General features: G+C 42.9%; 1 protein-coding gene across 13 annotated transcripts in view; it reads left to right on the plus strand.

Moving 5' to 3' along the window:
• auts2a (activator of transcription and developmental regulator AUTS2 a) overlaps positions 1–16,483 on the plus strand; it is a 1,221,519-nt gene extending 1,205,036 nt beyond the window's left edge. For all 13 annotated transcript variants that reach the window (XM_078224989.1, XM_078224996.1, XM_078224993.1 and 10 more), the window contains 2 exons: positions 5,894–6,116; positions 14,031–16,483. In XM_078224989.1, coding sequence (XP_078081115.1) covers positions 5,894–6,116; positions 14,031–15,261 — 1,454 coding nt within the window. In that variant the 3' untranslated portion in view covers positions 15,262–16,483. The remainder of the gene's footprint in view (positions 1–5,893; positions 6,117–14,030) is intronic.
• The last annotated feature ends 210 nt before the right edge of the window (positions 16,484–16,693 follow it).

The raw sequence follows: 16,693 nt of genomic DNA on the forward strand, positions 1-16,693 counted from the left end.
TTATAGCACAGTCAGGACTGTTTAGCCATGAAACAAAGCCAAATCTATGTTGGTGAACTAAAATTGAGATAGACGTACATTGTTGAGCTTGTCGGTAGATTAGATTGCATCTGTGTGAATCATTCCTGTGTATACTGCAGCCTAGCTGTCTCACTTATGTGTGTCACACCGTTGTGTATACTTGTGTTTCAACCTGTTTACACAGTCTGTGTATGTGCCACATTGGTGTATACTACTCCCTTTGTGCCACATCTGTGTCTACCTTCTCTCTATGGATCATACCCTTGTATATAATACCTATCTGTGCATATTATACATATCTGTTGCCTTTATGCTTAATAATCCTGTGTTATACCATGTATATCACAACTCTTTTCATCATGTGTGTATGTCTATTATGCTTCTGTATATGACATCTATGCCACACCTGTGTACACAGCATCTTTCTATTATCCAAGTGTGTAAAATACTTGTGTGTTGGTATCAAACCTGTATCTGTGAGTATATTGCAGATATGGTAGATATTGCATCTATCTTGATTGACCGATTAACTGATTCAGGTAACAAACCTATCTGAATTGCACATAATCACAATATATCTTCTTTAATTTCATTGTATCATGCTCACATGTACCAGGAGTGTTTTACATCAGTCTGTATCATAGTAAACACTCACCTGTATTGCACCAGTCTCCACTGTCAAACCTTGCCCAATTTGTCATCCATTTTATGCAAGCCAGCACATTGAATGGCAGCAGATTATTGGACTCCTTGGTCTATGGGTCACTTCCACTGTAGGGTGTTAATTTCCCAAATTAACCAAAAGTGAAGCTCAAAGATTTTAAGTCTTATTAAGATTCTGACATCTCTGATTGGCTTCACAGCATAAATTCAGACTCAGAAGAGGATTGTCCCTGAGGTTCTGAGCTGCCATAGAGTGTCTATTCTACACCAGCTCTTCATCCCTGCCCTTGTGCCTGGTTGTGTGTTTGATGTCACTTACAGCAGCACGGCATCCAGTTGAAGAAATAGTGTGCATTGGCAGTGGATCTTATTTCTATGCCTTTCTTTTAATAAAAAAGGATTCTACTGTATATGTTATGTTTGTGATCTACACTATTATGGATTCCTTGCAACTATCAACCCATGCTTTCCTTTGCCTTTCTATGATGTTATAATTTTTGATAGGTTGTAGTTCCATATTGTCTATTTGGAAATGTGTGAGTAGACCTGTGATAAATTGTCTGCATTCATGTGCCCTTGAGTCCATAGAAGATTTAAATTGACTATTAGTGGTTCTCAATCACAATAAAGGGATTGCAGTGAGCAGTAGAGTTTGAGTTCACATTTATCTTCATGCTCCATACACACTAGTCCTGACCTGAGCTATTCTACAAAGCTCTCAACATGCGAGTTCTGTGATTTGCAGAAGTTCTTTTCTCTCTTGTAAACCACAGGGAACATGGAAACCCGCAGTTGGATTTGCTGACTGAATCATGACTATTAAAAAAACTTCAACAAAACATAGAGTTATGAATGAATTTTTGCATTGATAATACTTGGGTTATCTCGTAGGGACAGACAGGAAATCAGTGAATCAGTACCATGGGACTGCTGTCTGTTTATCTCACTGATTGGATTGAGAGCCACAATGCTTGGGACCTTGCCCCTGACCATTTAGTTTATCCTTTGTACCATAGATTTCTGGGTGAAAATAATCTGTTAACGAGGGAGAAAAGAAAATTCAAATAAAAGAACTGAGATTAAAGCCCCCTTTCCCCAACTCCCACATTAAACACTATAGTGGCAGAAACTTGGTCCCGTGCAGTTGTAGCATCAATACAACAGTAATGGGTGTCAGTGAGATTATTGTGTGGCCACATAAGAGGATAGCAGAAAGCACTGGTCAGCAAATCACCAGGAGAGGAAGATGGAAAGGATAGGAAAAACAGCAAGACAGGTGAAAAGAAATGGTCATACGGAGAAAAAATGTGAAAAAGAAAACAATGATGGCCAGAATTTTACCGGCACGCCCGCCCCGATTCCAGGGGAGGGCGAGGCTCGGAGAATGGCATTCCCCGTTGGCCTTGGGTGGGATCATACGAACCTCGGGCAAACTTGCCGGTAAAATTCCGCCCAATGTAAGTATTGTCTTACCCCTGAAAGGAGGGATGGAACTTTAGCAAAAGAAGACGAGGAAAAGTGATGGGTCGAGAAAAAGAGCCAAATGTTAAAAGTAAAAGATCTTGAAAGATGCAGAAAAAAGAAAAGGCTGGTGACTCAAAATGAAGATGGAAAGGGACAAAGGTCAACAAAATGGTCATGATAATGAGAGTGATCTGGAAGGTCAAGGCCAGTGTGACCAGCTCATAATCCAGTTTGTTTAGACAGAAAATACTTTGACAAGGTTGCTGTTCACCGGTGGAATCCAGTTTCATTAGCGAAGTATTGCAGCAGTATTGTGCCATTGGTCTGCAGTTCAACTGCAATGTCACTAACAAATTGGGTCCTTTCAAAACAGTAAGAAGTCTCACAACACCAGGTTAAAGTCCAACAGGCTTATTTGGAATCACGAGATTTTGGAGCGTTGCTCCTTCATCAGGTGATTCCAAATAAACCTGCTGGACTTTAACCTGGTGTTGTGAGACTTCTTACTGTGCCCATCCCAGTCCAACACCCGACATCTCCACATCATGGCTTTCAAAAGAGGAAATGCTGTAACTTTACTGAATAATTGTACTGCTTTCACTCTGGAGCAACATTTCCTTTGTACCTGGAGGGGTGTCCAAACTATGTTCCATTGTCTTTAAGCACCACTTCTTTCTCCTCTTACCCTTACTCTGCATCTTGCAAGCTTGGCACTGGGCGTTCAGTCACTTCTGCCTTGTTAGAGATTGTTTTTTTGCCCTGCTTTTTTGCCCCTTGGATGCTATAGCGTAGCAACAGATGATCGGATCTATTTAGTCTGAGTTGCTGCCTTTCCCTGTCCCTAATCTGATCAAAGATCCTGCTCACACTCCCTATGCCCTGCAATATTGGCCATCTCTGAGCAACTGTCTTTTTGATGGGTTCTTCCATATTCTAACCTCTTGTGAAGATTACTTTTTTAATCTCCCCTTAATTGTTTTAATTGATTTCCTGAAATTTGTGTCCTCTCATTAACATTTCGCCCGTCAGTGAAAATAATCCATAACGACAGACTCTCGCCGAATTCCTCAAGATTTTCATGACCTTTACCCTGCACAATCACCGTTAACTTTCCTGCAACTTCAGAATTTGTGAAGCTGTTTCCTTCTGCATAATGTGAGCACACATTGATGTGCAACCCACTCTCAGGATTGTGATGCTAACTGTACTGGAGACCAACTCAGAAGTCATGAGTTCTAATTCCACCACGGCCTGTTGTGAAATTAAGTTCAGTAAGCCTGGTCATTTTGGACTGGGGGCAGGAAAATAACGACAAAAGTTCTCAAGGAAGGCAATCTCCCATTCCTGCATGATATGTGGCTCATTAAGGGTGACCCTTAATGCTTACTCAAGTGATCTAGCAAGCCATCCAGTTTTAAACAATCACTGCAAAGTTAGTAAGATGTTCTTTGTGACTGCTAATGCCCAAATGTTGCAGTTCACTGTTTTCTCAATCTGCATTGTACTCTCACAGAAATGTGCCAAGATTAACAGCTGAGACTAACCTCCCAGTCTAGAAAGAGACTAAAAAGGCAGCAAAATATGTTACAGGGCAGGGGAAATTAAGCATATTAGCAGAGAACATTACTCTGCATTTATGTATCATTTAACTGCTTTTACATTGACTTTGCCACAAGTGGACACCATGCTGTCTGAGTTCTGAGAGAGAGAGACAATATTTGCATTGTGTCCTGGATGTTCTTTCATGTTGAACCATTGGCACACTGGGGTCATCCTTTAAGAAAATGGGTGCGATCGATAACTCATTCTGTCACTGAGCATATCTTATGCATTGTACACTTAAGAGGAGTAGATTGTAAAGGTGAAACCCATGCAGGCTTGGTCTAATTCTTGAGACGAAACATCATTGAGCCTGCCTGTTCATATACTTTGATTGTACAGAATCTAAATCCATACTTGAAAAGCTTGCACTCAACTTTGCTCATGTTATAGATTGTGGTTCAACAATTCAAGTAGTTCAGCTTTTGGTTAGAATTTAACGGGTTGGATGAATCTACATCAATGTTGCTTTGCTTGTTATTTGGATCAAACTCAAATGAGATAAATTTTTTGACCTATCTGATTTTTAAAAAGAAAAAATTGTTTTGGTGCCTGTGGATGCTTTCGATGCTCTGTGCACTATTGGAAATGATTCTGTGTTGAATAGATTAGAAAGGTCTCATAAATGAACGTAGTGTTAAATGAACCCCACCAAGGCAGAACTGGGGGGTCTGCCGCAACTGGGGTTGGATTTTGCCACGTGCGCCTGGACCCTGACATGAGAATGAAATGCAGGTCCCGAGCCTGCGCTTGCTGTCAACAGGACAGACTCAGCGATTTTACCCCAGACTACACCCTCATAGGCAATTAAGGATGGCAGGCAGGCTCCTGATGTTGTCAGCCCCATCACAGGGCCAGCAACTCTAAAGCTTCAGCTGTGCCACCGTGGGAAGTGAGTGCGGGATCTCAGGGGAACTAAATGGAGACACCATCAAGAGGGTGAATGAACATTAAAATTCGGGATGGCCAAGGGAGAAAGCCCCACCAATTTTAGGCTAAAGCCCTCCTCAGGGAGCAGTGGGCCATGGGGGTTTCCTTTCCTGTCCGCGGCCCCCTCTCTGTGGAGCCCTGAGTAGTTGCTGGAAAGCTGGCTCCGTGAAGCTGGCAGCCTCTCCATGTGATGAGGTGGGCGGGGATGGGGAGGTGGCTGCCCCGCCTTCAATTATGCAAATCTGTCTGCCTGTCTGTTTAGTGCAGGCAGATCATAGAATCATACAGCGCAGAAGGAGGCCATCGAGTCTGCACCGACCACAATCCCACCCAGGCATTTACCCTCGCTAGTCCCCCTGACACTTAAGAGGCAATTTAGCATGGCCAATCCACCTAACCCGGACATCTTTGGACTGTGGGAGGAAACCAGAGCACCCAAAGGAAACTCACGCAGACACGGGGAGAATGTGCAAACACAGACAGTGACCCAAGTCGGGAATTAAACCTGGGGCCCTGGCACGTGAGGCAGCAGTGCTAACCACTGTGGCACCGTGCCATCTCGGATGATCCATCACCTTCCTGCCCACTGGGAACCATCTCCAGGAGCAAGACTTGCCATCTCCACAGGGCTCCTTGCTATTTTAGCAGCACCATCCCACCACCTTTCTCCATCCCACCCCCCCTTTCCTGCTACCTGGAGGCTGGTAAAATTCCGCCTACAACTGGCCAAGGGAATGGAAAAGCAGCCAGAGATCCCCACTAATGATCACTTTCCTGTGACCCCTGGCTGGAAATAGCATGAAAGGGATTCACCAACCAAAATTCATGCAGGGTCTTCGATGAGTGACTGGGCTGTCGTGTGACTCCCTGCATGTGAAGAGGAGATGAGAATAGAAGAAAAGACCTCTCTTTTAAGTTCACCTTTTCCTCCTGGTTGCTGAATTAGGTACAATCTTTTCAAGCCAACTTTGCTTTGTGTAATTTGCCGCTCTATTTGTGGAACTTACCGATGAATTACGGAGTTAGACGGCGATGAGGGTGCTTGGATCTTTGTTGTAAATTACTGTAATTTTTCCCTCTTTGTTTCCAGCTGCCAATAGTATGTATACATTTTAAACTCAAAAGTGCGTTGCCTTGGTAAGTACTGACACACCAGACTGCCAGACTTCTTAAACATTGTTTTTTTTTTGTATTTTTGTTTTCTCAACCATTTCAGCATCCAACACAATGTTCAGCCACAAAGATGGCCCCAGTATGCAGAGCTTTAGCAACCCTCACGAGCCTTGGAATCGACTCCACCGAACGCCACCTTCGTTTCCAACCCCACCCCCTTGGCTGAAGCCAGGGGAGCCTGAGCGCAGTTCCTCTGTAGCAGCTCATGACAGAGATAGAGATGTAGAAAAACGAGACTCTTCCGTTAGTAAAGATGAAAAAGAAAGGTACGAGGGGTTAAGCAATAAATTCATCCAGTCCGAGTCTATCTATATATATATACTTTTTTTTAAAGAAGCATCGAACTCGAAGGTGTGGGTTATTCATTATCATATAATGTCACGGCAAACTTCCTTCAAATTGAATTGGCTAATTCATGTGCAATATTGACACCTGTACCTCAGTTAAGAATTTACACATTTAATATTTACAAATTAAAATTCAACTAATTGCAATTGGTGTTAGGTACCTTCAGTCATTAAATTGAGTGAATTGTGAAGTTCATGATCTACACTTTACTCAGTTTTATCCTTTCCCCATTTTTTAGACTGTTGTTCCAACCTCCCATAGCTTTTCTTCTGTGGGTACCAGCCCTCTGTTAGACAGTGTGGGCCGGACAGCCTCTTCCCAGCCCTCTGTCTGTTGCTACCCTATGAAGAGCCTCCAGGGGACATACAAAAATAGTATGAGTTGACAAATCCTGAACCTGCCCCACTCCCCCCCACTGTTTTCTCCCCCTCCCTGCTTTTGATTCAGTGGCCCCTTTCAGCCGTGACCTGAGTCTCAGTGGGAGACGAGAGACAGCCAAACATTGTGTGGCAAAGTCCACCAATGTACCCGCTTATCAGACTTTGCCCATCAGCTTCACACAATTGACTTAAAAGATGCCCAGTTTTCCTTTCGAAGACCCATCGTAAACCAAAAGCTGGAAAAATAAATACAAATAGCTGAGAGAAATAATTGTGTGCAGTTGAGTTTACTGCTGGGGTGAATTGTGTGATCAGCATAAAGGGAATGCTGCAGCATTGCCCCACTTCTGATCAGGAAGGATCTGATAATGTTATCAGTCACAAGATAATTCCGTTCTTTGCTGAACACCAAGCAGAGAGTCTAAATGCTCCAAAATAATAAGCTGCTCTTTTAATGGAAAACAATTAAGATTTAACTAGGAACTCAGCAATATTCTTTATTTTTTTAAAAAGTGCTTTTTTCCCTAAATCATCATCTATGAATTTATTAAAATAATTATAATTGCTCGAGTAGGTTTCAAAACTTCAGTTAATTGGTATTTTTAAATTAATTTTTAATGGTGGAGCTTCCTCTGAAATTAATTAATGGTAATTTTAATGTGAAATGATCAACCTCATCCAGACAGCTAAAAACAGCAAGAATACATGCATGAAATTTTAAAAGTGATATCCCTTGAAGCTATTTTTAGAAAATCCAGGAAGTAGATGAGCTAAAAATGTCACATCATTTCATTTTTATTTTATTTTGCGTAGAACTAAGTACAGATAAAGATGTAACTGTAACATCACAAATTAGCCATGTTCTGCATGGAGTGGTACATTACTGCACATTCACTAATGGGTTCTTTAAGGTGATGACTTAGCTACTATCATTGAAAAGGGAATTAACTAGTAAAAATTTAACTTAGCCTAGAGTACGCGAAACTCCAGCAATGTGAATCAGAAACAAAATGCTTTTCTGATAGATTTTTTAAAAACTGGCGCTAAATCTTTTCCTCAGAAACAAGGATTGAAGCAACTAAATAGAACCCATTATTGATCCTAGGTTTTCATAATCACTCAGAGACGACCATTGCAATGCCCATAAAGTTGTGCTATGGCTGTACTGTTGTACACTGGAATTCATTTTGACATGATGTGAATCCTGAAAGGCACACCTTCAAGTTCACTGTGCATTTAGAGTACACCTCTTGACAGCATTGCTGACTATGGTAATTGGCAAAGAATACAAAATTGTTTGAGATGATATTATGAATGGTTTGGAACAATGTCTCAAGGTATTCTATGAACGATTTGGTGAAAAAATATTAATTCTATTCATATTGCAAAAATATTATGATGATTTTTCATAATCTTAACATAAGTTTCAGCATATTAATTATGTAATACTGATGCAATTGGAGGGCGTTTTATAGATCATCATTTTCTCTGGAAGGATTTTATGTCTCGTACTAGAATCCTGTTGGAGAGGGACAATTCATCAAGAAAATGTCCCCCAATTTGTTACTCTGAAGCTAATAATTAGGGTATAGTTCACTTCAACCTGGAGTGAGTTTAATTGTATTAATCTGGACTGCCCTATGTTGTTGACTTTGAACCCCTCAGAACATTTCCAGATATTTCTTCCATTCCAGCCTAGACCACTTCTCAGGTTAAATCTTTCAGACCATCAGGGCAGCCATTCATGGGATTCCTCAATCTCTTAGCATGGTGGGTAGAAGACCAATGGACTTCAGTGATATCACTTATCAGAGTGCAGTAGTAAAAGAATTGATGAAACCCATGGAGGTACAACTCCGCGTGCCAGCTTTGGTACAGGTGGATGTGAATACTTTGTGACATTTTTGACAGGGCCTAATAATACCAGTGAAATGTTATCACCGTGGAAAAAAAGTCAAGCTGGTTTCTTCCAGCAGCCATTGGTCCCTGCTAAGTCCAGAAAGATCTTTTTTTCATTGAGACAGGGGTGTCGCTGGCTAGCCAGCATTTTGTGCCCATCCCTAGTTGCCCTTGAATTGAGTGGCTTGCTAGGCCATTTCAGAGGGCATTTGAGAGTCAACCACATTGCTGTGGTCTGGAGTCACATGTAGGCCACATCCGGGTAAGGACGGCAGATTTCCTTCCCTAAAGGACATTAGTGAACCAGATGGGTTTTTTCGACAATGGTTTCACAGTCATCAGTAGATTCTTAATTCCAAATATTTTTATTGAATTCGAATTCCAGCACCTGCCATGACAGGATTTGAACCCGGGTCCCCAGAACATTAGCTGAGATTCTGGATCAATACTAGATTCTGGATAGTACCGCTGGGCCATTGCCATTCATTGTCCATCTGATTCTGCGTCCCCTATTCTTATTGGTGACTGATCACCAGAGGGGCACTGTCAGTGTAAGCAGCTGCGACTATAGTCAGAGCTAAGAATAAAAGAAATATTCTTTCTCTCATCCCCTCTTTGCTTGTGGTAAAGGTGTGATTGTTTTACCTCTCCCATCATCATGCTATCTGTTAATCATTTGAGCTAATAGGCTGAAATAAATCCACCTAACCTGCACATCTTTGGACTCTGGGAGGAAACCAAAGCACCCAGAGGAAACCCACGCAGACACTGGGAGAATGTGCAAACCCCACACAGGCAGTCACCAAGGTTGGAATAGCAATGCGAACCACCGTGCTGCCCGATGAGGATGGTGGTGAAGGTTGCATGTTAAATCCATTGGATAGCCTACCCATTACCCACCCATCTTCCCCTCCCCCACTGCAATTATACCAGCGGTGGGACTGGTGACGGGTGGCTTGCCCACCAGTGAACCACGTGAGGCCCACTTATGGGCCTTATCCTGCTGTCGCTGGCAGTTAACTGGAAGTAGGAGTGGCACATGCCAAGCAACCATTCCCAGCAGGAATGGGCAGGGTGTCTATCCTCCCCTCAGATTGCCTTCCCCTCCATAGCCCCTCAAACCTTGGCCCCCATTCCCACTTGCTGACCTCTCAATGCTTCTGCCTCCAGTCTATTAACAGCCAATTGGTCATTAAATGACTGCAGGGAAGCTGCTTTTCTGTGGCCACACTTCCCATTCTGACTTTTTAATCTTGGAGATTGATTCAGCCCCATATAATTCATAGAGTAATTCATTATTGCACAGAAAGTCCTTGTAAGAGGGTGTTATACCCATTTGATCTCATCCTCCAAGAATCCAAACCTTAATTTTCTTCCCATTCCAACATTTAGATGTGTCTTGAGGGACTCCAGTGTAATCGTGGACATTGTAAATTGAAGGAAAACAAATAGATTGTCATTCTATTGTGAGGGGAATTGAATACCAAAGTCGGGAGGTTATGCTTCAGTTGTACAGGGCGTTGAGGAGACCACATTTGGAATAATGTGCACAGTATTGGTCACCTTATTTAAGGAAGGATGTAAATGCATTAGAAGCAGAGAAGGTTTACCAGACTATTACATGGAATGGGTAGGTCTCTCATAAGGCAAGGTTGGACAGGCTAGGCTGGTATCCACTGCAGCTTGGAAGGGTACGAGGTGACTTGATTGAAACATACAAGATCCTGAGGGGTCTTGACAGGGTAGATATGGAGAGAATTTTCCTCTTGTGGAAGAATCTAAACAAGAGGTCACCCATTTAAAACGGAGATGAGGCATTTCACTTTGTGAGTCACTTCCTGAAAAGGTGGTGGAAGCAGAATCTTTGGATATTTTTAAGGCAGAGCTAAATAGATTCATGGTAAGCACGGGGGTGCTAAGTTATCAGGGGGGGCAGAATGCAGATTTGACACCTCTATCAGATCAGCCATGATCTTATTAAATAGCAGAGCAGGCTCGAGGGGTTGAATGGCCTACTCCTGCTCCTTGTTCATATGTTCGCATGTGTTCAACTGCAGTTTTTGCTGCTGTCTTTCAGTAGGCGCGTACATAATAAACAGGACAGAGGTCGAATGCACGTGCATTATGGAGATTATTTTACTGCCCTCACCCCACCAAATGTGGTCATAAGCCATCTTTGTTCTTAATGGTTCATGCCTCGTGCTGTGAAGTAACTCTCAGCCACTCTCATTAACGCTTTTTGCCTGATTTTTATAAAATACCCTGGGTGAAGGACCAAGATCTAGTGGTGTGAGAAAAGACCTGAGTTGAAAGTGAGAGGGAAGCATCGATCAGATCAGCATCAGATGGCACAGTGGTTAGCACCAGTGCCTCACAGCGCGAGCGACCCAGGTTCAATTCCAGCCTTGGGTAACTGTCTGTGTGGAGTTTGCACAGTTCTCCTCGTGGGTTTCCTCCAGGTGCTCCGGTTTCCTTCCTTCCAGTCCAAAGATGTGCAGGTTAGGTGGATTGGCCATGCTAAATTGCCTCTGAGTGTCAAGGGGATTAGCAGGGTGAATACATGTGGTTATGGGGCTAGTGCCTGGCTGGAATTGTTGGTGCAAATTCGATGGGCTGAATGGCCTCCTTCTGCACTGTAGCGATTCTATGTAAGAAGGGAATAACTAGATAATGGGGCGAAGTTTGAAAAAGTTATCAACATTTTGAGGTAAGGGAAAGGATGAAAAAGAAGAGACCTTGAACCTTCATTTCAGTCAGGATGCAGAGAAGAGTGTCCAGGAGATTGCATTTGGAACTTATCAGAATGAGGGGGGTAATTTTCACCCATCCTACTCAATGAGAAACCATCATAATGGAATCGATCACCAGTTCTACACGCTGCCTGACGCCTGTGAAAAGTTAAACTAGTGAGGGAGATTGATCGCACCAACTTCCTGCTGAGGGTTTAGGTTAAAATTACCCTCAAAACAACAGACCAAATAATAATTGGGCATAGGGATGGCAACAAAATAGAGAAGCATCAAGAAGTGAAGGGATGGGAGATGATTAAGTGGAGTGTTTTATTTTTGGCTGGAAAGGATCAACTAACCTGGAAAGATAATTTTCAGATGTGGTGAAAAGTCAACAACTTGGGCACACTACCATTTTAACCTGGTCACTGAATGCAGCAACATGCAGTTAGTGAGGTGTAATCTATACACTGCCTTTCTTAGTATTGTGAACAGCCTGGAGAATTAGAGCTTGCTTGAGCATATTCCTGCTTGTCATGGTTTATCATTTGCACCTTGTGGTTCTCACTTAAATATGTTCTGTATTTTGTCACGTGTGCTTGTTATTCTTTCTTTAAATGAATTAATTATTGAAACTAATTTGCCACATATTTGAAAATGGTGACTAATGTTGGACTTCCACATGGAACGAGGCTGCTTGTGGGTGCCGAGCGGGCATGACATTTTGTTTCTTTAACTTTCTCCTTTTTTGTATTGTCTAGAATCTCCCTCCCTGCACCAATATTGCCACTGATTTGCAGGATGCACTGGGGCATTGCTCTGACTTCCATTGCTGTAGTTGCTACTCGAGTTGCATGCAAACCTTGGAGTAGCCGAGCTTCTTGACTTCCCTCTTTCCCCCCATCTCCTGCTAGCCCTTCTCACAGAGTCTGTGATTGAAATCAGAAACTGCAAGGGGGTAATGGTGGGTACATATCCGGGCCCCTTGGAGCTGTCTGTCAGAGTGTGGTGCTACCCGCTAGCAGTGGGACTTATTTTAAGCTAGTGGGGAATCAGCCCTCGATCACCTCCCAAGGCATGATGTTTGAAAACTTTAATAGGTTAATCCTTACTGAAACTATGGCTGGAATTTTCTGGACATTCACACAGGCGGGATCTTCCGGTCCCACCAATGGTGCACTTCCAGCGGCGCAGAGTAGAGTCAACGGAAATTTCATTGACAGCAGCAGGACCAGAACATTCCACATCCGGCCAATGGCGGGCCACCTCCCGCCACCGAGAGACCCGCCCCTGAGAGATACACTGTGGAGGGGCCAGAGGATCTTGCCCTGTAGCTCCCCATTGAACCATTAATCTTTTACAATGATAGCGCACTTACTACAAATGAATACTCTTAAAACACATCACCTTTTATAGCAAAGAGCAAAATGATCAAAACATTCACTGAGCACTCACAGTTGCTTGATTTATCTGGTGACTTTTGAGTGGCTTACTCAGTAGGATAAAACAGACTCAAATCTATTGGGTTCAGAGGTGATTGGAAGACAACATTGGAGATGTTTAGAACAGAAGGAGGGAACAAGTGCAGGCTGCCACCATCAGAGGAAATGAATTCAAACCATCCTCACTTGAACTGGGAACAACCTTCCTGCCATGAGGATCATAACAACGTGCCACGATAAGCATGTCAAGTTGATCTCAAATTAGTTTTGCATCCTAAATAGCAGCATTTATCAGCAAAATGATTGAGGATCCTTCTTACTTTGACTACAACGACCAGATATAGGATTGGAAGTTCATGTAGAAATATTTCCCACTTAACTAGCTTTTATTCTGGGCAAAGGCAGACCTGAACTGCCCGAGATATTTAGACAGAGAGGGTACAATGTCCCTTTCCATTCATCCACTATTCTCAGTCACATCTGTCAGAACCAAATTGCAATGGAAAAATGCAGTAACAGAAAGAACGTGGCTACGCCCAAATAAACACCATAGGGATCATCAATTTGATGATTCATCAGTTCCACATGCGTACAAACCATTGTTCATAGAACTTGCAAGTTCTAATTTGAATATAAGGTACATTCTTACATGGATCCAATCCTTAATTTTTCATTAATGAATTTTACTGAGTACTTTTTCACAACAGGTCTTACATAGTAGAACTATATGTCTGAGCTGCTACTGTAGAAAATGTGAATGGAACTTCACTGGTCTCAAATGATTAAGGTAGCAATGTGCAACCATTGACTCCAAAGATGTGCAGATTAGGTTGATTGGCCATACTAAACTGCCCGTTAGTGTCAGGGGGATTAGCAGGGTAAATACATGGGGGTTACAGGGATAAGGCCTGGCTTAATGGGTCGAATGACTTCCTTCTGCACTATAGGGGTTCTATGACTGGGTCCCAAAAATCTCTCCCCCTTTGTATTTTATTTGGGGGAAATTGACATGACTGCCAAGATCCGGTATTAAAACCACAAATAAAGATCGGAATCTTCAGGCTGTGCACGCCCCACCGCCACTGCGAGCGAGGACGGAGAATTTGGCACTCAGCCAAATCTCCATCCACTGCAGCGGGAGCAGAAAGTCCCGTCGACACGAACGGCCAGAAAATTCCAGCCTAAATCTCTGATCTCTCGAGGTTAACGGATAGGAGTTTGGGGGGAATTGTCTTAAATCTGCTTTGGGCTCTTGCAAATGAGATTTTACTACAATTACTTGAAAAAAGTAAGGTTGTTAGTGTAGCGTTGTGTTATAAGATCGTTGGATGATGTTCCTTTTTAAAACTTTTCCTTGTGTGTGTGTGTGTGTATATCTGCAGGGATAGTATTGAGAAGCGGCACTCCACCCATGCATCATCACCTTCTGTAAATCAAGTTAATTCGCTGGGACACAATCGCAGTTCCACTGAGCACAGCAGAAATCATGTAAATAGTGAACTGCGGGACAAAGAGAAGTCACGAGAACGGGATCACACAGATATTTGGAAGGACTCGTCTGTTGATGAGCACAAAGTTAAGGAAAATCACGCTCCTGAAAAGGAAAGCCTAGGACTGGAAAGCAGGATCTTGGAGGACTCCAACAAGCATATGAGTAGAGTTAATTCGCCTTATATCAGGCTACCAAGCACAGATAGCACAAGGTCCAGCAGCATTGCCAACCGAGAAGTAGACAGGAAAAGTGAGTCTTCATACGACCACCAGAAAAAGGCCAGTGAGATTAAAGTGAAGGAGGAACGCAAGGAAGACAACGATATTATTTCTGATGTGATTCAGACGCAAAGGGCCTCTGAGCACACTCAACCCACCTCGTTACCCAACGTCCATCCTAGCCCCTCGATGACCTCCATGCCGATGGCCATGGCCATGAGTGGGGTGCATCCCATGAACAGCATCAATACACTGGACAGGACACGGATGGTAGCTCCTTTTATGGGGATCAGTCCAATACCAGGAAGTGAGCGCTTTCCCTATCCTCCTTTCCACTGGGATCCAATGAGGGATCCTTTGAGAGATCCATATAGGGGGTTGGACATTCATCGGAGAGATCCACTCGCCAGAGACTTCTTGTTGAGAAGCGACCCCTTGCAACGACTGTCAGCGCCGAGGTTTTATGAAGCGGAACGCTCGTACAGGGATAGGGAGCCCCACGACTACAACCGTGATCATCCACTAGCTATGGATCCGAGGCGTGAACATGAGAGAATGAGCCACTTGGAGGAGCGTGAAAGATTGAGCATGCTCAGAGACGACTACGAACACGCACGCCTGCATCCCATTCATGCAGCTGCCCTGGATGGTCACATGCCTCACCCAAGCCTCTTGGCACCTGGACTTCCCAGCATGCACTACCCCAGAGTTAGCCCTTCAGCAGCACATCAGAATGGCATCCTTAATAAGACTCCTCCCACAGCAGCCCTGAGTGCCCCTCCCCCCCTCATACCAACAGGTGGAGCACGTGCTGGTTCTCCGAGAAGGACTACTCCCTTGACTAACACAGAGGCACGGGACAGGCCACCTTCCCACACACACAAAGACATTGAAGCACGATAATACAAAAATGGGGGGCGGGGGGAAGAAAATCAAGGTAACTTATTAAGGACACCCTGTCAGTAAAGGCCACTTTTGTAGCGTGATAACCCACTGATGGAAGCGTTGGACTTCAATGGACTGTACCCAGTGGGTGTGGCCTTCACCACCATAAAATGTAAAAAACACTTTGCAGAAAATACAGTTTTGTACATTTTAAGTTTAAATTTTGCAAATGTTTAATGTCGATTTTGTTCCTTTCTTCCTGTTAATTTTATTTGTAGTATATATATAAAAAAAAGTGTCGTGAAGAAAGAGCAAGCTGAAAAGAGTGACTGGTATATTTATCAAGAAACTGGGTATGTGGTAAACGGGGCACCGGGAGGAGAGCGGAATTGTCTTTGAACGGTTATGGTTAAGACTTGGAGCGGAGGAGTCGGGCTGTGTAGACGATTGTGTATAAAGGGCAGTTCCTTGGTTGAATGGGTCTTGGTACAATATATGCAAAAAAAAAAGGAAGAGACAAAAAGCTTTACCATGTACAAATGTAAATAAATTTAGGGGCGGCTGTGTGACAGTCAATTCAGAAGCATTGGACAAAAGCGTGCTATTGGGAGATTAATTATCTGTTAACACAGTCTGCTTGTGCTGTGTTAGATAACTTTTTTTGTGGCTGTACAGATATTCCCAACTATGCAAGCAGGTGAATGCCCTGGCTTTTCATCCAAAAAACAAAATGTCTGCATTCCTCAACAGAGCCTTTTCGACACACAATTCACTTAACCGCAAGTCTAGCACATTACATTGTGTCTGAGGATTGTAAACTATGTCGATGAAGTAAAATTAGTTCTGTTGGTCTAATAGTGTATTAAAGTGCTATCTGAAGTTGTTTATTCTGTTTGGAAAAAATTCTATCTATGACAGTTGTTTCTTATGAGCAGAGATCTATTTTAGTAGTCACCTGAAGGTTTAGTTGTGCGCTTCAAATTTGTGAACTCCTGATGTTGTGCAGTGTTTTTGAGGAACAAAAAATAATGTACACTGGATCAGTAGTGCTAGAACTCAATATTGCCTATAGATTTTCATTTGCAGATATGCTGTTTATCATGTACGTAATGAAGTCCTTTACAGATCCTATTGTAAAGTGAAGCGACTCTGAATCTTTGGCATGTGCTTCATAAACAAAACTTGTGTTATGTAAATTGTGCCATGTTATTAAAAAATCAAACTGAAGTGTTCTCAGTCTAACTGTGCTGTAAGGCTGTGTTAATAGTCTTTGCTCTCTGTTTATTGGCCTTTCACAGATTGAGTGGCTTAACAAAAAAAGACAAACAAATACTGATGTGGAAAGGGCTTATTCTATCATCCGTTTTATGACTTGGATCCAAGGATGAGGGGTGTCTGTATGAACAGATGGATGTTTGACTGGTTAAGCTATATTGGAGAGCTTTCCTTT

The sequence above is a fragment of the Mustelus asterias genome, chromosome 12, assembly GCF_964213995.1.
Source record: "Mustelus asterias chromosome 12, sMusAst1.hap1.1, whole genome shotgun sequence".
In the NCBI taxonomy this organism is placed as follows: Eukaryota; Metazoa; Chordata; class Chondrichthyes; order Carcharhiniformes; family Triakidae; genus Mustelus; species Mustelus asterias.